The sequence below is a fragment of the Sabethes cyaneus genome, chromosome 3, assembly GCF_943734655.1.
Source record: "Sabethes cyaneus chromosome 3, idSabCyanKW18_F2, whole genome shotgun sequence".
Classification (NCBI taxonomy): domain Eukaryota; kingdom Metazoa; phylum Arthropoda; class Insecta; order Diptera; family Culicidae; genus Sabethes; species Sabethes cyaneus.
In genome coordinates this window covers 197,276,709-197,299,267 of record NC_071355.1, presented here as the reverse complement: position 1 = coordinate 197,299,267, position 22,559 = coordinate 197,276,709, and the positions used below count along the sequence as shown (strand labels likewise).

The 22,559-nt window shown below is 38.9% G+C and overlaps 1 protein-coding gene across 1 annotated transcript in view; it reads left to right on the top strand.

Annotated features, from left to right (window-relative positions):
- The window catches only part of LOC128740573 (protein spire), a 194,338-nt gene that overhangs the window by 47,202 nt on the left and 124,577 nt on the right, over window positions 1-22,559 (top strand). The window contains exons 4-5 of the mRNA XM_053836131.1: window positions 2,123-2,317; window positions 13,032-13,064. Coding sequence (XP_053692106.1) covers window positions 2,123-2,317; window positions 13,032-13,064 — 228 coding nt within the window. The remainder of the gene's footprint in view (window positions 1-2,122; window positions 2,318-13,031; window positions 13,065-22,559) is intronic.

Below are 22,559 nucleotides of genomic sequence, written 5' to 3'. Positions count from 1 at the left end.
AACACATTTTTAAACAAACCTTTTGAACTGCATTTTTATTTTCGACAAAACTTTCTTTTTAACCGATTTACAGAAATTACATTGTTCGTATTTCCATTTCTGTTTCGTGCTAGAAGCGTTAACTCAACTCGTACACTCATTTTTCGTGTTTTTCAGACTATGGAGCCCACAGACAATTGATTTTATAAAAAAATTAACTCATATCCTACAAATTATTTTTTGCCCCCCGATTTGCCCCGAAGCCAATTTCCAAGGGGGGGGGGGATACAAAAACTTTAAATATAATTAGCATTAGCCTTATAACTTTTAAACGAAACGTATTTATTGCGGTTTGACAAGTAGCCACAATGAGATCAATTTTGTCTAGGTACACCATATTGTATTGCTACGCCTCTCTTAGGAAGTTTATAGGGGATGTGCCGCAGACAACTAATTTTAATGTGGTAATATAAACAAGTCAGCCGCCTCCCAGTTGGCTTCGAGGTATGTGGCTAGCCTAATAAGCCAGTCGTCGTATGTTCGAATCTGGGGACTGGGAGAGGCTGTTAGAGTCACTAGGATCGTAGCAACTGGCCCTACAAATATCCTGAACTCTAACAGCTGGCTGCGTAGTCTGTCGTAGGAATATTCGCGCATTATTATATGACAATTTCCCTAAATGTTCGTCTTTGAAAGATTATAACTCTTAATCGCATGGTCGTAATATTGTGATATTAGTATCAAAATGTCAAACAATCTGTTTGGAACACATTTTTCATATGTCAATTTAAAGCAAATTTCGTATGTGGCTCTGAAGCTCCTAAAGCCTTACCCGTTAGAGGATACTTAAAATTTCTTATTCAACGGTTTTGCGGAACGACGTCACAAGGCTAATGGCGTGGAATTTTTCTTTAAACCCCTGAATTTTCATGATTAAATTCATTATAAGCAAAATGCTGTGAAATTGAGTGTTTCATTATAACTGGCGCTACTCTATAAAATTTAATGTAAACAAATAATTCCCAAAGGTTTAACCAGAAAGTACGGAGTTTTTTTTAACAGCCCGGTATTTTTACGATAAATAAATTAACTGCGTGAAAATAGATCAGGTCTCAAATTAAATTTTAAGTCCAAGTTCAAGGAAAATTTAAGTTCGGTTTCAATTCCAATTTCCAACTTCATTTTCAAGTCGAATTTCATATCTGTTTTCAAGTAAAAATGCAAATTTAATCCAGTCAATCCAATTTAATGCCATTTTTGTCCAGTTTCATGTCCAATTTAACTCCAGTTTCAAGTTCAATTTAAAGTCCAACTTCCTGCATGTTTGTTAGGAGAATTTAATTTAAATATTTCTGTTTACACTCTTACATTTCAAGAATTTTTCCAATAATAAAAAGCAGGAAATGAAACAAGCTATTTCAACAACGCAGTTACTTCTACAACTCCCATGATATTGAGTAATTTTAAAAGACATCAAATGAGCTAACAACATTACAAATTTATGCTACCACCCGTTTCCTTGCAATCACCGTGCAGCAAACAGTTCGTGAAGCACGGTTGCTTCTTTCCGTCTCGGGCCGTTCTCCTCTCAACTTGATTGATATTCCCGTTACGCGACGAAGAATAGTCGCGAAAAACCGGCACAGTACAACAATTACATAAATAAATTGTCCACTCCGCGTAGTTGTTTCCTTTTATCTGATTCATTCGAGATGCCTCTTTTATTTTGCATGTTACATAAGAAAGTACGAACGATGATGGTACGGTTGCCTTCACCGGGTGACAGACAGCCACTCGGTAGCATCAACAATGGACAGACAGCAAGCAAGCAGCTTCGGTTAGTTGTGCTTTTTTCCCGTCTAGATAACACCCGGAAAACGCATCTTCAAGTGACTTTATAGTGATGATACTCGTTTCACGACTGATTCGCAGAAAAAGTCCCCGAGCAGCAGGCAGTGGGCATCTCCGCGCCAGACAATGGCCACCTATCGCGCTTATCGCAATTGCATTATCGAGTAGATTTTTCATCTTGATTGTCGAAACCACTTACCTTAAGCGCAGCGGTTTTTTTCTCGCCTTATTTATCGCCCCATCGAGCCATACGTAACATTTAACGAATCATTCTCTTCTTTACTTTTTGCAGTTTTGCTCGTCACGTGTGTCCCCGTCCAAGCCGGAAGACCATTACCGGGCCGTATGTCGGGCACTAGCTACTGAAACTCTCGAACTAAGAACGTTCCTACAGCGGGTATGCCAAGGCGACGCCGAGGTGCTCCGATTAAAGGCTCAGGCTGAGACGTCCGGAAAGGAGCTGGAGAAGATCCACTTTAGCGATTGGGTAAGTTGAAACTGTACTCTAGCTAGCAATAGACAAACAAGAATGATCACGTGTGCGTGTTGTGGCCGTCCAATTTGACAGCATGTGATGACCCCGTGTGCCATCTGTTGTTGTTGTTAGTATGTTCAACTTTGACCCAAATTCGTCGTGACCGATCAACCCCGCAGCGGATGGTGGGGTTTACGGTTGCATGGAATCGAGTGGGAACGCACCAGCCAAACTGATCCAATATAGAAAAGCGAAAGTCCATTAATTTGCTGTTTATTGTTGTTGTTCACGAAATCGAGATCGAAAGTCGTCCGGCAAATGCCCGCCCGCCGACCGACTCCAAACCGACCGTTTTCGGCCGTCCATCCATCCATCCATCTATCCGTCCGTCCGTCCGTCCGTCCGTCCGTCCGTCTATCGTATACGTTTGATTCTTGAAGTGCACACCAAGTGGCATGGATGACCAGCTGGATGATGCTGCCCTCCCGAGATGAGAGGAGAATGCATTCGTTTTCTATTTATGGGGGGCAGATGGATTCGAATGCGTACCTCCAATCAAAGGTGATGATGACGCATTTTAGTGGGCACTCGGAAGATGATGGTTCGAAGCGGTGTGAATGAAAGTGGAGTTGTTTCGAGGGTAGGTGGGGTCATAAAATAGGGAATCAGGGGCGCTATTAATGGCCGTTTTGATTGAGATCTGCTTAAGGAAAGGGAAATCTTTTTTGTACCTTTACGGTAATGATGAAAAGTGATAGTTTTGTGCGGTGTAACTCGCAAACATCACTCAGCATATCTGGTACGTCTTATTCGAAAAGCTATAGTAGTAAATTGCCTATTATTTAAAAATTGAAATTGACGACATTGACATAAAATTAATGTCTAATACACGAATACACAATAGATCGATTTATAGCTTCAACTGTGGCATTGTGCAGAAAAAATAGAATTGCAGTTCACGCAGGTAATCCTTCACAACAAAACAGACCAATAATCGCAGTGTAGTGATTATCTTGTTCTTTACTAGGAATGGTAAAAAGTCTGCAATGAAAAAGTACTGACCTAGATTAATGACGTCCATAAAATGCCTGCACAGAATGTGCTAATAATACATTGCTCTTATTGTGGTTAGAAATCTCGGAGGAAATGATGTTTTAACTTTTATGTCATGGCGAAGGTTAGGTCAAGGGCGTGTTTTAGTTTTGATAGAATTTAGTTGATGGTAATCTCTGTAGATACATGCAATACCAAGTGTATACAATATTTTGTTAAAGATATTTCAGTTCACGGCTCACGTTTTGTAAATTGTGCCGATTTAAACTTGAAATAAACTATCGCTCATTAATATTTTCAAAGATTGATTCTGGTTGAATTGCCCTATGCAATATGGATTTGTTTGTTTTCAACTTCTATTGTCTTTTTGATCGGTATGCATAAAGTCATGTATAGAGTTAGTTTTCTACAATGGCCATTCATAATTCATGTCAGACCAATGGAGTCATTCTGTACAGTTTCAGTTAAAAAATAACCGATTGTAGCTCAAGTGTTTACGATTTCGAACAACCGTTGAAAATGTGGTAGCATCTGCATCTGCATTTGCTCTAGTTCAATTTATTTTTACAAGAAAATGTCCTGAATTAGCAAAGTTCAACAATGAACTTCACAGATAAAATAATTACTCAAAACTCGATTATTAAAAATAATACCCTTATTTTGATGCCGACCAAACTTTCTTCAGTACAGCGAAGAGTAAGAGAAGGAGGATTCAAATATACTATTCAAGTAGGATTTAAAGTTGAATAAAAAAATAGTTATGTAGGTGAAAAAATGCTAGAAATACACGAAATCCTTATATAAAGTTTATAAAAATTGTGCCTGAAATAATCCATGATCAAGGCAAAACAATATGAAAATGTGACAAATATAAAAACGAAACAGACAAACAGGTCCCCGAAAAATTCCTAATTTGGTTCAAATGGCTTATCAAATTCCAAATTAGTTATGTTGTTGGGCTCTGAGAATGATACGGTATGAAAAATATTAACAAAATAATCAACAGAAATAAGTGTAAAATATATTTTAAGTATCAGTAGGGTAACATTTCGCCAGGCTATAGAAAATCACAACCTATTTTTTCAGTTCTCACTCTTCAGCATATTTTTTTAGTAGGGTATTGTCGCTATCGTCGGGCCACTGTTATGGTCGGGCCATCACGATTTTACAGTTTTAGTAACTCATGATATCTATGATACAACCATTGTAAAACTTCTTACTGTGGTAGCTAACTTTTCACAATATTGTGAGTTTCAATCGTGTATTCAAAACACCCGTACTGAATTCAGTGGCTAAATCTTACAAAAAAAGTTTTCCAGGCGTAATGAACTTTTCTTCAAGAAATGATTCATGAAATGTAATTATCGAGATAAATTATGAAAATGTATAAAGTGTGTTGTGCTGCACACGAAGACTATAGAAAAATCCCCTCCAGTAACGTGTTTGGGAAGGCTAAGGTGAAATACTAGAAAAGCGCTATTTGTAAAGGTCGGGCCACTTGAGAAGTCATGGTTAGGCCACCAAAATTAATACGATAAAAACCTAGATTTTTGTTGTTTTCTTCATTGTAGTTGTACACTCCGGAAAAGGCAATTGTAGCAATATTGATTTTACATGATCGCCAAAATTTCGCAAAAATGCAATTAAAAATAGGGTATTTGTACCTATATGAGCCGTTGTTCACGGAATTCATTCTTTTCATGTCTCTATATAGAATTTCAATACGTATGTCTTAGATTTTCTGCGGTGGCCCAACCTGTACAACATGGCCCGACTATGACAACATTTTTGCCTTCACGTAAATGCCTGTAACTTTTTAGTTTTTCAAGCAATCAGTTCAAAACTTTCCGGAAATATACCTTATTCTTAGACCTTTGCAACGATGTATTTGGATTTCCAAAATTCCTTTTGAAGCGAAAGTTATGGGTGACTTCCAAAACGTGGCCCAACCACGACGAAACTCCCCTATTTACAAAATAGAAAAAGTCAAAATACCGGGTTTATGAGTAGAAAACGTTTAAGCTTTGTCATAAAACGATATGTTGGGGAAACTTATAGGCACTGACGTGTCGGCTAGTTCACACTGGAGCACGTGTCCCACCTTCTCTCTAAAATTAAGTGTAAAACTATAACCCAGAAATCCCCAGTTTTCAGTTTAATCCGCCGCTATTTTTCGTTGAGTAAATTAATTGGGTAAAAATAGTCCCAGTTTCTAGTCCAGGAGCTTTGTCTCTCTTTCTGGCGTACTTCCCAAACAAAGATATCAAAATGGTCTAGGTTAATTCGCGGTGTTAAGAAATCTTGTTGAGACGAGAAGACATTGTCAATTGTTATGGTTCACTTCCCAAGCACAGATATCAAATTGGTCTAGGTTCAATCGTCGCAAGAACCGGAGAGATTTTGTTACTTTTTTCTAAAATCACGTTAAAACTTTGATGGCGTCTAAACTAAAATTTCCAGGTGGAAAATTCCCTACGAATTCCGTTTTTTTTTCAATAGTACGCACTTAAAAATCAATAGTTTTCTTTATTCGTGTGGATGCGGAGAAGATTGTCCGATCGATTGGTGCAAAACTATTTAAAATCGATCGGGGAAACGTCAAGCTATTAGCGCTCAAAATCTTTCATTTTTTCGTGACACTCAATCCCAAATCTTGCCGTAAAACATAGTCCTACGTCAAAATACTGCAGAATGGGAAGACGAAACGAACAAAAAAGAGGAAAAAAGTTCTACTCGTTTTTTATCTCATGGTCATCTCATCACTGATATAAAAACAGAACATGAAAGAAAAAGCAAAACATAATAAGAGGAAGAACGGAATAGACGACGACAGAAAACCAGATAGAGACGCGAAAAAAGATGTAAACACCAGGAAAACCCGAAACTGAAAAAGAAGAAAAACGGACTTAGAAATGAGGTAAATCGAAAGAAAAATGACGAAAAATGAAAAAGAAAAATAAGGATTCAGAAAAGGGGCGAAAAACAGGACAGGAAAAAAAAACTAACAGAGAAAGCGCAAAAATGAAAAAACGATAGAGGAGAAACCTGACAAGAAGGGGAATACGGAATAGAAAACAAGAGAAACTGAAGAGAAGAAATAGAATAACGAGAGAGAGAAAAGGAACCCGATAGAGAGGGTGAGGAAAATGAGAAAAGAGGTCAAACAGGATATAAAAGTAGAAAGATTGGACAAAAACAGGAAAATGTGTCAAAAAAGAAAAAAAGGACTAAAAAAATTTAAAAATAAAAAAGAAGAAAACTTATCCAATTTAATTCTACTATGTGTATTTTATTCACGACAGATACGTTTCGCCTACGACTTGCAGGCTTCCTCAGTGGCTGTTTTCGAACTGAGGAAGCCTGCAAGTCGTAGGCGAAACGTATCTGTCGTGAATAAAATACACATAGTAGAATTAAATTGGATAAGTTTTCTTCTTTTTTATTTTTAGGTTTCGTATTCTACTAAGACGCTCCAAAAGTTACTACAAAAGTTCAAATTAATGGACAAAGTAGTCAAATCCCATTCTAAAAAAAAAAAGACGCTCCAAAAACTTCAGCTAAAAAAATTTACAACGGAAGAAAAAAAGACCTAAAACCGGAGATAAAAAAGAAAATCCCGAGAGCAAAGGGAAAAAAGAGCCAAGAACTGAAAAACGGGAAAATGGGGCGTCAAAAAGAGGAAAAACGGAACAAACGAAGACGGAGAATCTTTTCGTTTTCGAGATAAAAAGAGTTAGAAAAAGATGGAAACTCGAAACGAAAAACGGAAAGAAGACAGGAGAAAAGACAGAAAATGAAAAAGAAAATATCAAAAAACGAGTGAAAGCATAATGAAAAACTTGACTGAAAACAGGAAATGAAAAAATGGAACAATCAAACAGGAAACATGGAACAGAAAAAAAAAGAAAACGAGAGAAAAAGAGGAAAAACGGACAAAACATGAGAGCGAAAACCAAGAAAACGATACAGAAAAGGAAACGATATAAACGATATAAAATGTGGAAAACGGAACTGGAAACGAGGAAAAAAACGAAAAAAGCGGAAAAATAGAGTACAGAAGACAGAAACCGAGAAAAAAATATCAAAATACGATTGAAAACATGGCGAAAAACTTTATTGAAAACAGGAAAATAAATTTGTTGATTATTGTAGATCGCTTGCAAATGCATGGTCAAAACGCTGAATGCTCATCGTAGATAAGACAAAACGAAGTGCCTTCAAAAATGACCGTTTAGCCAATTTCACATTCATTCCGTGCTGTTTTGGCTAGATCTTGCGTTCAATCACTACAACGAGTATATACAGCAATGACATGAGGAGAACGGAGTGCTGTTTGTCCCAATAGTCTTTAGTTTAGTTCCAATTAAGAAATATTGTTGACAATTAATTTTTACTATTTTTACCATGAAGACATTAATAAAATCCATTTGAGTGAAATTAATTTTTAAATACTTAAATTGGAATCCAAAATACTTGCAATGGATATGTTCCAGCAGTTTTTCGATGAGCAACTCAATTGTGATATAATAGAAATAGGCGGAACAGAAGTTAACCTGGGAGTGCCTACAATGGTTAGTAGCGTCCTGGTTCCGGATTTGGTAGTAGTCAGGCGGAAAATCGTACTGCTGAAAACTAATAGAGCCGGCAGTAAGGATCGACTCTACAAAAATTGTAAGAAACAACTAGCAACGGCACTCCTCTGGATAATCTGCTCGATTTGATAGGAAGAGAAACTACCAGAGGAGTGGATGATAGGTGTGGTTTGTCCCATCTATAAAAGGCCAATTACGCTTGTTACGTTACGATCTTGTTACGTCGTCTATCCGCAATAGCGAGAGATTACATAGAGCAGTATCAGGTTGGCTTTATGAGCGTCCGTGCTACTATGGGTCTAATTTTCACACTCTGAGAAATTCTTCAGAAATGTCGGGAGTGCCCACCAATCATATTTTCGTGGATTTCAAGGCAGCATGTGATACAGTCGAGCGCCAAAAGCTAAAAGCTAAGCTAGCCTGAAGCGAATCATCCAGAAGAAAGCGGCAACAGTATGGACTGTCATGTATGTAAATTAGCATCACTATTGAACGTGTAATCCAACGAGTGGGCATCGAAACGAAATTAACGATCTTCTGCAAAAGTTGCCATTCCTAGGTTTGGCATTCGCCAGACGCCAGGATGCCAGACTAAAAACGGAGGCTAGGAGGATTGGTATAAAAATAGATGCGTCGAAAACAAAATTTAGAGAAAACAACCTTGTATAAACCAGAAGGGTCCATACAAAGACAACGAACATTCCAAACTGTTTTTGTAAAATATAGAGATTTGCAACATGAATTAACATTTTTATGGTTTATTCGGTTATTTTGTATGGTTACTAATATTGTAAGTGCCATCGGTTGGGTGTTTAGGATTACCAATTCAAAATTTTTCAGAGAAAACGACAACTCTAGCACTAAGGGGTCCTCTAATGGTTAACTTACCCTACTTGTATCAGCAGTGAAACTACACTGGTTTATTACTTGAACTTGGGAAGATCATAAATTTTCGGAATAATGAATAGCAACAGTTTGTTTCTTCCACATTTAGAGTACTCTGCAAGAGTGGTGCACCTGCCCGCACTTGCGGACGATATTTCACGGAGCAAAAGCTGGAAGCGGAGAGCGGCGGAGGTGCACTAGAAACTCTTTTTACGTCCATTAATTTTACGTGATTTCCATGTGAATATTTTTACGTACGGAATTTGAATTAATGTAGCCTTGTTTTACATCTAAAATTTGAATTAACGTCCACCCTGTTTACGACCGGTTGTTCTTACGTGCCATAATAGTGGACGTAAAATGACAATCGCGTGTATATGAATCACGAGCAGCAGACACAACTTGGGGAGATTACCATCGGACATCTGGTGAAGCATACGGCAAACTACGATGGACCGGAAAGTCTTAAGGAAAACAGAGGGGCCCAACGTGCGAGATGGCTAAACTTGGTCTTGCGATTTGCGCCTTCTGAAACGCTTGAGAAAAAGGCGAGGTGCAACCCAAGATTGAGTTGAATGCAGCCACGAGGTCTATGCGTATCACGACGACAACGAGGATCGTACAACTAGTCCCGTAAATTTTCCTGTGTTCTAAGCAATTGGTAGCAGAAATTTTAAGCTTTAAAGTGTTGAAAAAGTTTTCGACCGGGATGGGGGGGGGGGGGGTATTTGAACCCCCTAAACCCCCCCCCCCTCCCCGTCACTATGCCCATGTTTTCTCGTGAATCATAATGCTGCAATTAGATAATTTTATTTTCTTTAAAGAACCCGGGAATACATTGTGCCCAACCTTAATCGATTTCAAGACAGCGTTTGATACAATCAAATATTAAAATTACTATCTATTGCGTTTAAAGGTTGCTCTCCATTGTATCCTGTAGTTCAAAACGTCACAGTTAACTTCCAACTCCCAGAGTAAAAGCGCTTCTTGTAGAGATTGCTAAGTCAACTCCTCCATTATTTTGGTCGGATCTAGCATCTGCTCACTAAGCTGTTGTAACTTTGATACCGCCTGACCTGATAAAGTTGAATTTGGGCAAACTTATCAAAACCCACCACACTGCCCAGAACTGCGGCCCATTGAAAGAGACTGGGCTGCAATCAAAAGGCATCTCAGGAAGGGTGGTAGAGAAGTTAACTCCGTTGGAAGTTTTAAGAAAATGTGCGCTGCACCAGTGAACGTTGTGCAAAACCCTATCAAGGGCATCGACAGAAATGTTAGAGCATTCTTCAGAAATTCAAGCAGTAAATCTTGTATTTAATATGATTCTATCATAACTTTCGAACATTTACACAACCAAAACAACTGATTTTTTTTTGGAAAATAAAAAGTTTCATACTAAAACCAGATGTCCACGTTATATAATGAAGTTTCTTTATACATATTGCATTACCAAAATCGAAACTTTATGGTCCGTGCTGTGTATTACATTACAACAATTTTATTTATAATCGGGAGAAACGCTCAGAGACTTATTCAAAGAGTCTTGCTCAGGGAAAGTGAAATGGTCAACCTTGGCCCGTTCACTATACATCTCACCTATTGGGATAATTAGCTTATTATATTTAAGTTTTTAGATTATTTCGGTTCATTACACATGGATGTTTTTCTTAATAAAAAAAATTAAGAATCACAGTTAATGCAGCTAACAAGCGATTATTATTTTCGCAAGATGATGAAAACCAAGATTGTCCCATTCTCTTTTCATGCTTTCAATTTTGGTTTGATTTCAATTACCCGTCGCAATTCCTGCCAATGAACCTTGGTAATTTATCACTCAGCAAACCTACCAGCCAGCTGCCAGCTGGAGCCAATAACCCTTCAACCGGTAAAGACGTCGGCAGAAACTGAAAGCGAATCCGATCTTGAACTTTTACCTACCACTAACAATCCGCGTGCATCAGTCAGTAGCAGCACGCACGAATGGGCCTTTCTAAAATGCGACTGAAAAAAACAGCAAAACAATGGCACTGTCGAGTTCGAGCCTGCCGCTACAGGCACGTACATCGATCTTAGCTTCCCGTTCGGATCCGATCCGTCTGTGCTCCCGAAAGGTGGCAACATCCCACTGCATGACGCGCAGCGCACTCGTTTATCCATTCATCGGGTCGAACGACCGATCGAACGAAGGGTTCGTCGCCCGAGACACGATTGATGATTGACAGTTGAAATCTCTTGTTTCGAAACATTCAAATTACAAACTGCGGAACGACGGACGTGTGGCGGATATCTTGAGCTACATACTTACGAACAATAATAGTAGGAACCATAGCTTGCAACATCGGAAAGGAGTCCAAGTAGTGCTGGCTAGTTTATGCAAATGGTAGTAAAACAACGGACAGGCGTGCGGCCGCCCGCTCTCGATGGGACGATGGATGGGACTAATGTGTCGAAATAGCCGTCTCCGGTGTGGTCGTTTCCCAAACCGGGCCCAATACCGTCTACACTAATGTTCAGTATTGAACACCCAAGAATATGTTCTCCATGGTTTCGGTTGACTTGATTTAGTCAACTCGAGCTCGCGTGATGGGTTATTAGCGGTGGTGTAGAGGCCGAAAAGTCGGCGACGAATGATCGCTGGAATAGATTGATTGGTAAGGCCGCCTAAGCCACAGCTGCTGTTGAATGGGGGCTTTGTAATGACAGTGTTCTCAAAGCTTCGACGAGTCATCTATATAACTAGCTCTAGTGGTTGGATATTTTCCTAATGTGACGAAAACATTTGTATTGTACTTTATTATTGTTTTTATTAAATAAAATGAATCGCAGATGAAAAACTAGAGTGTTTCCGTGTTAATAAAAGACTGAAATCGTGGGAAATAGTCTTTATGAGAAACTGAATGACGGAACATAAAATCAAGAATATTTTCCTCTAAGAGTGGGGCTTCCTTATAGGAAAAAACTTTTGCTTTTCATTTCCTTATGTGTTGTGTGGTACATATAATACGAACTAAAATCGTAATTGAAATAGATAAAAATTAACTCTAACGTTGAGGTGGACGAAAAATACGTAGGTATAAATAGCGTCTGTAGTAATAACTAGCATTCTCCGATATGTAAGAGTAGAGTTAAGTAAGGAATGAATACCGGTAGTCCCAAGGTTTTATGGTAGTTACTAACAGTTGAGGCCTTCATTTGTGGAACAATTTTAATGTTACTCCTGGCGTCGTTAGTGATAGGTATGATCGACACGAGTTAGCAATTACAGGTTGGCTCCGCGCCTGGCTCCGTTTCATTGAACCAAGGAAATCGAATTAGCAATTAAAATTACTCTCACTATCTATTCATAAAAGAAACTGTAGAATCTAGTTACGTTTTTCACTTTGAATAGTTCGCGTCACCATTCACCGTTACGCACAAGCCCGAATCACGGCCTGCGGTTGTACCGATTGCGTAAAGTAGTGATAGCAAGGAATCTCTTTGCTCGATTTATCAGCCGCCCAGTGACCCAACCATTGACAGGCGACTATCCCAATTCCGGGCCCCAGACGGCGCAGAATACAAGTGAAAGTATTTTTTCTGCCTCGCAAGTCCCGGCCTGCACTTGCCGGTGCATTTGGGCAGAGAAAGAAAAAAAAACTGCACCATTCATCAAGTCGAAAAAGGGCAATTAAAGGATTTCGTTTGCGTTGAAAAGTGACCATCAAAATACAAACGACTGTCGTTTTATTCCCTTTTCAAGATATGGTCTGACAAGTTAACCCAGTCTCCCTGGCGGTTGTTAGTGAGGCTGGACTGCAAAATCGGCGTAACAGACGGAGAAATATATTTACTTTCATTAATCTACATTTTCCATTTACGAATGCATTCACCGTCGCAAGTGGCTCTTTATCTTTGCTTCCTTGTTTTTTTTTTGTTGTTTTTGTTTTTCGCTGGTCATTTTTGTGTTTTCGATTTTTTGCCATCAACTATCATCGCCGGCCGCTGCTGGCGCTGGCTGGCTGCGATGGTGACCAACTGAACCACAGCGGCGCAATCGGGGTTTCACCTACTTCGATACACGCGAGACAGGAGTTGTTTTCCGTTTCCCGATTACGACCAATCTTCATGCGATTTTCCACTTACTTATATTTCGAACGCGCTGCTGCTGTGCTATGTAACTTCTTGTTTTGTGTATTTTTACGACCGAAACGCAGCCGGACGAGCTCAGGATTTGGCAAGCGTTACAAGTAAGGAAAAATGTCAGCTATTCACAGTTTTTGATTTCGTTTACCGACTGGCCGAAAGTTGGGTTGTGCTTTTTTTCGTAGCTCTGTGCTGCTGCTGCTGCCGTAGCTATGCTGTTATTTGCACTTGTACTATGCGCTTGTTTTAATTTTTTGTTTGCTTTAGAGTTGGAAAGAAGAAAAGAGGAGATTGCATAACCCGGCTGTCATGCATGCGGTGAGCCGTTACAGCTACCAATTAAGGCTGTGCAATCCGTTCCGTTTGCATATCTATGTTTATAGTGCAAGTTTATAATTTCAATTATAGTTAGCAATAGTATGGAGAGGTTCGAAACGGCTAGTTTGATAAGACAGCATCAATGTTTCAGTTGAATTAATTTTCTGCTTATCACTTTAGAGTCATAGTTCTATCATTATCTACTATTCATGTATTGCATGATATTATGATATAGCTTTAAGCATAAATTTGTTCATTTTATTTAGTAATACTTTCTGTTAAGTAATTTAGCAAGCTATTTGCAGCCTTTTTTGTTCAACCAGGAAATTTCAACGATAAAAAATATGTAATTTGCAGGTGAAGAAAAAGGTGAAAAAACATGCATAACATATACAACGTTTATATAACCGGAACAAATTCGAACTGAGGGAAAATGCTATTGATATATCCCTAAAAGTTTTGAACATTCTAGAATATAAAAACACTGAATAGCATTTTTGGCTGCTAGAACGGAACAAAACGAGTTTTTCTTTTTACTCTATAAATTTAGAACGAAAAAAAAAATCGTGAGGGCATCACGGTCTTGCATTGACATTTATGACCAAGCCAAAAACATTAATGGTTCGAAATGAAACCCTATGACTATAGGGGTTTCTTATTGGACACTGCTAGTGCGTTCAGTCTGGACATTAACGAAAAACACGCGACCACCCACAATACACTAGTGGCGAAGACACAAGAGAGGTGCTCCGTTGGAATTCACGAAATCGATTTGAAGTGACCTTTCTCGTTTTGATTGAAAATCGTTAGTTCGTTAGTTTGAATGGCTTTTTTCATTTTATTCTACTGCGTACACAAAGTATTCACTAAACCAGTATTGCGTAACACAAACTACACAGTACACACATTTTCTGTCATGTGATGAATGATCAATTAGTTAAAACTACATTAAAAATTTAAAAAAAATCTGTCATTCGATCGCTACCTACAAACTTCTTCAGATCCTTCTTAATAAACTTCATATTGAATAAGGAAAATCTTAGTTTGGCACTCAAATTTGACACTTCAAGACATTAATTACTTTAATTGCTCATTCTAAAACACTCAGGATTTATAAATTTATGTAATTGTGCGCTGCGATTCAAACAGTGCATGCGAAAGAGTCATTTGATTTATGAACATCTAGTTCCTAGGGTCCCAAAATTCCTTGAGATTTTTTATGCGGGCATGATCTTATGAATGAAAACAATATTTAAAAAATCTGAGTAAAATTCAAGAGTAATTTTTCGTGACGTCGCTAATTTAAAAAATACATAACTTTTGAACCATACGTCGTAAAACGTAAAGATTTTGATGAAAATGTAAGCAAATTTTTTCAACAATCCAGGAAAAAATATTACCTGGAAATAGTTTTTCGCAGTAAGTAGCTATCGTCAATATTTGAGAAGAAAATTCAAAATTTCTTGTAAAACTTTTAATAAAAATTTTAATAACAAAAACCCCCAAACAAGCATAGACGCGCAAGCCATTTATTACCCATGTAAGCGTACAACAAAAATACCCAAAAATGACCCACTATCGAAACACGTTAATATGAATTCGATATGGCGTAGTACAAGAACCGTGTTAGCCCGATCAAGTAAGTGTCAGAAATAATAAATCAGCAGAGCATTTTCAGCGAAAATTATCGTTTCACCTCTTTTGTTCTGTTGTGTAGGGTGTACTTCTAGGTGTAACGTGAATTCATCTGCGAATAGTCAACTACTCTTGCTGCAAATAGTGCCTCTCGTTTCTATTCCCTCTCGTCGAATTAGCCCTTCAGGAGTGTTACGCCAACTGATTGTCGTCTTGAAGGGGATGCACACGAATCACGCGGTCCGAAGTCGCATTGATCAATCATATCGGTTTGCACAGAAATCCGCGATATCAGTCAGAGCTGATGGCGATCGACTGTATCGTATGCTGCTTTGAAGTCGATAAATATGTGAAGTGTGAGCACATTGTATTCCAGACATTTCTATAAATCTGCCCGATGATGGTGTAAATTTGGTTCGCAGAGGCGCGAGCTCCCGCTTGATAGTTCCCTACGAATCTTTAGGCTTTTGATAACAGTCTGGCTAACAAGATCTGGGAGAGTATCTACTATGTTGGCGTCATTTGTTCGCGTTATGCTTTTTGTAGAAGAAACAAACCACTCCTGCCAGTTCTTGGAAATCATCCATCAGTTGCGTCGCCAGTGTTTCTCTGTCAAAGTGAAGGAGTTTATATTAGATGGTCACATATCTAATTTTGTTTGAACCATTCCATACTTCGACTTCGAATTCCATTCTTCGCATCAGAAACTCCATCACTTTACAAAAAAGCTTGCGAGATTGGATCACCATTTCATAGAACATTCTAATACTTCCCTGCTCAGAATCGTGGAAAACGATGGCACGAAATTAGCTCGTCGGTATTTGGCCAAATTCTCCTAATACCACTGCTTAGCTAATTTTTCCATGCTCTCACTTGCTCTTCACAACTTGTTGCTGCCTCTCATAACCAGGCCTCAACAGGCTGCGAAGTTTACACATCGTTTGTATCAGTGTGCAGGTTATGGGACAGGGTGAGTAGTAATAACTCAAGTATAAAGTATATCCATAACATTTGTCTTAAATTAGTCCAATTCAAATCTTTCTCCCTTTGCTTTAAATAATCACAGTCGCAATCGTTGCTGAAGAGTGTTACAGCTGGCACGCACAATATTCTGAGGTATTTCACCCCAAATCTTTTTCAAACGTTGCTTGAAAGTATTCACAGTCAATCCTCTGGTGATCCCTAGTTTGCCTAGTATGTAACTTCGTGCATAGAAGTCGAGAGGATTCAAATCAGACGAAGAGGCAGGTCACTCTTTCGAAAAAATAAAATCTGGAAAATTGTCCTCATATCAAGCTTTTGTAGCTTACGCCTGGTGAGACGGTGCAGAATCTTATTGGAAGCTACATGGTGCATTCTTGTAGGGGTTTCTGACAATGGAAAGCAAATGGTTCCTTAAAACGATAACGAGGTAATATTTAATTTAGTATTGATTTTCACCCCAGGTTTAATGGAACCTTCAAATTTTTGGAGATACATCCCCATACCATCACCCTGGAAACATTCTGGAATCTTCGGATAGCCATTTTGTCCCGATGAATATCAGAAAGATGTGCTGCATATATCCGATCATTATGTTGGTTGTAGTAATCCTGTAGCAGGAACAGAACAAACTCTTGCAGACTTCTGGATTTCAGTTAAACCGTGCACCCGTTGACTTTTGTATGGCATCAATCAAAGATTATACTTAAAAATATTATTTGTGGTTGAATATGAAATTCCCAGTTCTTTGACCATGTTTTACATCCAGACTGAGCTGGTTTCCGTCAAACTCGGTTTGACGTGGTTGAATACGAAATTCCCAGTTCTTTGGCCATGTTTTACATCAAGACTGAGCCGGTTTCCGTCAAACTCGCGATCTTACATGTTTGATGACTTCTAATGTCCTTACAGTGCATTTATCGCCAGGTTTAGAGGGCTCCGTAGCCGCAAGGTTACCGAGCTGCTTTGACAAGCGAGTGCTCAAGTGGTTCGAATCTTAGTAGAATTAAGCCATTCGATGTAAATGACTTTGGCATGGGTTTATTCTCAGGCCCCTCATTGGCCCTTCCTTCATGCTGAATTCTATATATTTACCCACTGAAGCCTCTTGACAGTGCAAAATTCCCTCCTATAGTTAAGTGTAGTGGTCAGAGGAACGAAGGAGACCTCGCCAGGGACGGCTATAATATGGGATAGTGCTGGCAGCGAGGAATAAGTGGGTAAGCTTTGAAGGAAAGGCAAAGCCCAATACACACAAGCACGCATAAAATTTAATAAGCATATCGCTCACTCAATAGCGATTATAGCAAAAAGAAATGCAGTGCAGGTCATACAGCAAACACCCGGGCGATATTACCATAGATCAACTATACTGGTCGCAGTAATGAGTCCAGACATGGAAAAAAATGGCCAGGTTTGGCGAGTATCAGTTTCCTTGTATCGCTTGATGGTACGAAAGATGAATCTTTTATTTATTCCGAAAGGTATCAGTTTTTTGAAAATATCACACGGTCGAAAATAAAAAAAAAAACAGACATCACAAATTCTTTTTGCGTTCATGATTACCACGACTGATGAAAATTATAAACAAGCTTGCAAACTGTGTTGACATTGGAATACACACTAAATGAAAAATATGCAGACACATCTGTGATTTACCCATTTTTAGTTAGGCCATTGGGCCTTTACAAATATTTTAAAAAGTTTTTGTCCCTCCTGGGTTGGGCCACTGAAGGGGGGGGGGACAAAGAGAATTTTTCAATCGAGCAAAAAAAAAATGGATTTTAGGCATTTTTACTTAAAGTTTAAACGTGAAAACCAAATCTATTCTTGCTTTTAATATATACGTTATTATTTTCCATGCAAAAATCTACGAAAAAGAGACAAAAACCAAAGAAAATTTTTTTGACCGATTTTCGGAAATTCCACTGTTCGAATTTACATTTCTGTTTCGTGCTAGACTCATTTTTCGACTTTTTCAGAGACTATAGAGCCCACAGACAATTGATTTTATTAAAAAAATTACTCAAATCCTACAAATTATTTTTTTGCCCCCCGATTTTTCAAGCAAATTTTCAAGGGGGGGATGAGGGTGACAAAAACTTTATTAATCTTATATCGGTTACCACAACAGCTTTATAACAACCGTGCTAGTAGGAATATGCCTGATGACGATCCCAATGCCCCATGGCAAGCAGCTGTCGTGCGTTGCCTGCAACTGCGCGTAGAACGCTTCCTTCTCATCGTCGGGTCCGCCTTCTTGTGGTCAGTGTTTTTTAGTGTATGCTTTAATTGAAGAAACGGCCTTTTCAACAGACACATCCTTTCGTTGATCGTTGCCCAGCCCACCAAGAGATTCTGTATTCTACCTAACAATACAAAGTCCTTTTCCAACTTGTGGGAATCTTCACTGTTCTGGGAAAATTGGGCATTTCCGCCTCGAACAGCGATCTATCCTTCAGTTTTCATTCCATATGTTTTTTTTTCGTTGCCTGGGTCCTGGGGTTGTTTGTGGTCCTTGATAAGTAGGTTGGGACAAACGGTCAAACGCTATCGTGAGCTGCTCCTATCATAGACCGCGTGTGGTGGCAGGATACAAATTTCGGCCAAAATAGCGTCTCGCCTTCGTGAAAGGACTGCATGAAGAGCAACAGATGCCGGGTTGGTGTCCTCAGAAGTCTGGAGAGGTTTTTTTACTGGTAGGGAAATCTGCTGAGCACCTTAGAAGATACGATACTATCAGACAACTGAGAAGACAACTCTTGGAGTTAGGTTTGGTATCCCGACCGCCCTTATGGGGCGTGAGGATCCGGACCCACTAAAACCCTACTCGAGCCCCCTGGCACCACCTTATCGGTGTTACACTCAAGTCTTTTTTTACACGGTTTGTTTTTTTCGATTACTCGAAAACGGTGCAGCTAAGGAACTAATTACAACCTACGTGAGGAATGTCGAGCTACTCCCAAATGTATTGAGAAATAAATGAATGGTCTCTAAGTTACCCCGTTCTTAATACTCAAAAAACTAAACCGTGTAAAAAAAGTACTTGAGTGTACTTCAGGGAGGGGCTATTGTGCTTAACGCACCCTCTTAGATAACTACTGGACTATGGTAGTTAGGCTATTTATTCGCCGTTGATCGGCTCTCCAGCGGTTTTGTAGCTCAAGTACAATCTGGGTAGCAGTCGCATTGACCGCTCCCCAGACATCCGAGCTGAAACACACCCTTTGGACTAAGTTATCCACAGTAGTGCCCTGTCCGCTCACTGCCATCATGTTGCTCCTCGCGCCCGCGAAACGAGGGCATATGAAGAAGGCATGTTCTGCAGTATCCTCAACATCAACGCATTCGGGATACGCGGGGGACTTCGCATACCCAAACTTGTGCAGATACATGGAAGCATGGACTGCAAAGTCTGGAGACGTGGAGGCCGGCACGTGAGTGTTTAACGGCCGTTAGGTATTCGACTGTTAGGCATAATGAACCTTAGGCATGAATACGTTAGGCATGATGGACAATAGGCTTAACCCTCTAACGGGCAACATCGTAAAAACGATGCGATTGAGCAATTGATTACTTTATCATTAAAGTACACTAAAAAGAAGCTCGAGTGTTGATTTTCATAAGAAAATATTTATCTGGAGGACCGCTAGGTATGAAATAGTCCAATTTCTCTTTTTAGTTTTTCATGCCTAACGCTCTACCCAAAAATTTTTTCAATTCAAATATTTCACGAAATTAAAAAAAAGCATGTAAATTACTCATAGGAAAAATTTGAGATCGAACATTTTGTTCTAAATGCCCTTTTTCTTCAAACGTAAAAACGGGAATATTCGCACCATAATTTTCGTCGGAATTTTTCGGAATTCTTGTTTTTGGAAGATGATAACTTTTGAACGCATGTCAGAATATTGTGAAATTAGTATCAACATGTCAGGAAATCTGTTCTGAACATATTTCTCATATTGTCAATTCAAGACAAATTTCGTATGTGGCTCTGGAGCTCCAAAAGCGAAGGCCGTCTACAGACGGTCTTACCCGTTAGAGGGTTAATGGACGATAGGGAATGGACGTGCGGAAGGCATAACATATGGTAGATATAACGGACGTTACGCAATTGGTCGTTAGCTTGGTAGCGGTCTAATCGACTCAGTTTAAAAATGCATAGCCTATAGGGTGGGTCAGATTATCATACGAGTGGCCGAAACACAAATCACCGTACCCCGAATGGCCGAAATTCAGCTGAACGAAATAACAAATGGTGTACCAGATCTAATGGTCGAATCGAAATGGCCGAAACACAAATAACCGAATCACAAATGGCCGAATCACAAATGATCGAATCACAAATGCCCGAATCACAAATGGCCGAAACATACATGGCCGAATACCATAGAAAATATTCGCGACCTTCGACCGACTCAATTCTATGGTATATACTGCCCTTACTAGCTACCGCTTTTTCGGACTCAACTAAGGGATAAAATCTACTAGTCAGTAAACCTAGAAAAATGCATGCACCTACATAGAAGTGAAATAATAAAAAAATAAGGTGCAGAGTGTGTGTGACTAGTTGTTCTAAGACTAAGGTACCAGTATTTTACGAAATGGTTTTTTTTCTAAAACGTAAGAGAATATCTTTTCATCGTTTTTATAATAGCTTTCCGGAAAAACAAACATAGCACGAAGATAAAAATTATTGTAACAGTAAAAACAATAAAACTTATCGTCAGAAAAGATAACCAAAGCATCAAACATATTGTAGTCCACCATAACTTTCATGATTTTGAGAGATTGAGGTTTTGAAAGAGATTTCATCTACAATGAAAGTTATCGTCCTTTTATGGTATTCATTTTAAGCAGTGATTTTGTGATGAAATATGGCCAATTCTATTACATAAAATAACAAACAAAAGTATGAGTTTGAGGCACTTTTACAATAAATTTACCACAATTTTCAAAGTCCAGAATAAAAACTGTTGTAAACGCTTTGTTTATGCGGCACAATTCAATGTAAATTTTTGTACGGGTTAACCTGCTCCTTAATCTTAAAACATTATTTTTATCAAAATTTTTCGAGAAAAAATTTTTCTGCAAAATCCATCCTTTCGTGTTTCGGTGTTTTATGATTCGGTCGAATAGTCGGTCTTTTATGATAGTCGAATAGATTCGGTCTTTTATGATACGGCCAAATACAACTTCGGCCTTCTGTGAAATTCGGCCATTTGGATTTCGGCTATTTTTTTTATCGGCCATTCGGTACCAACTCGGTGATTCGAAGCGAGAGCTGGGGAAACCAACAAAAGTCGGTAGACCTAGGAAAGCGAATAAACCTAGAAAGATCTGACACCAAAAGAAGTGCAACCCTCGCGGCTTGAGCCCATCTCACCCTGAATCATATATGAAAAGTTAAAACAAATTTTCACAGAATTAGACCAGAAGCTCGTTATACCAAATTGTCCCTTATGTTGTACCAAATTGTCATGATGTTTGTATGGCAAACGATATTATGCCAAGCAGTTTTATGCCAAATGAATAATTCATAAATTATTTATGTTAAATGTGCGGGCCGGGTTCTCATTGTATTGTGACGCAGCGATGATTGACTCAAGTGCATACCGGTAGGATTGCGAAATTTTGTAAATTATCCCTATCGTTCATTATGTCTACCGTCCGTTATGCCTAGCGTCCATTTTGTTTATCGTTCATTATACCTAATGGCCGCATGCCTGTCGTCCGTACGCATAACGTTGCGCACCTCCGACAGATTTCATTCGAACAAACCAGATGGAAACATTCACCTTCTTCGCTGCAAATCGCAAGTTTCGGCAGACTCAACAACTTCCTGGCCTTCACCAGGTCAACTGTCTAACGGTTTTCTGTCGCCGGGTCATCCGGTCTCCTTGAATGACTTTACCGGTCGAGACATCATCAAATGATGAATTCCTGGAATTATTTTTGTTAGACAATAGCTGCGAATCTTACCACAACACTTTCGATCGCGCTTTGCCAATATTACGGGAACAGGGATACTAAAGTTGTTCCAGTAGTAGAGTTCTTATTCTCAAATCAGTGCTCGAAAAAATTCACAGCTCTGCATGAAGGCGAATATAAAATGCATTCAGCGCATATAGTGTTACTACGGTGTATTCTTTTATCTATCAGCCCATGGACATGACTAGGGAGCTGCTGACAATAACGTATGTATTTCTTAGTTTTCTACCCTTCAAAACAGTTCATTCATGAATTGCAGTGCTAAATGACTGCTCAACTAGCCTGTCAGTAAAATTTCTTGGTCTCAAAGTTAATTTTTTAAACTGCCTGCTTTTTAAAATCCACCAAAACTTGGCTGAAGGAAATTTATTAAAATTTCGGAGCAATGTTTACGTCTATTGTTATTTTGTTTGTCGTTTGTCGGTAGTTCAAATGAAGGAATGATTCACATTTGATTTCATTCACTATTATAGAGAATGGATGAATGTAGACAACAACACGAAAATGAATGCAATTGATTCACTCGAATCGTTGCTTTCAGGTTGGCAATGCTGAGTTCATCTCACCTGTATGATACTGCTCATACAGAATGAGCAGTATGTTGGATCAATTTAGGCGTATTTCATTAATTGAATATGAAATATCGAAGCACTGTCTCAAACTAACTAGTA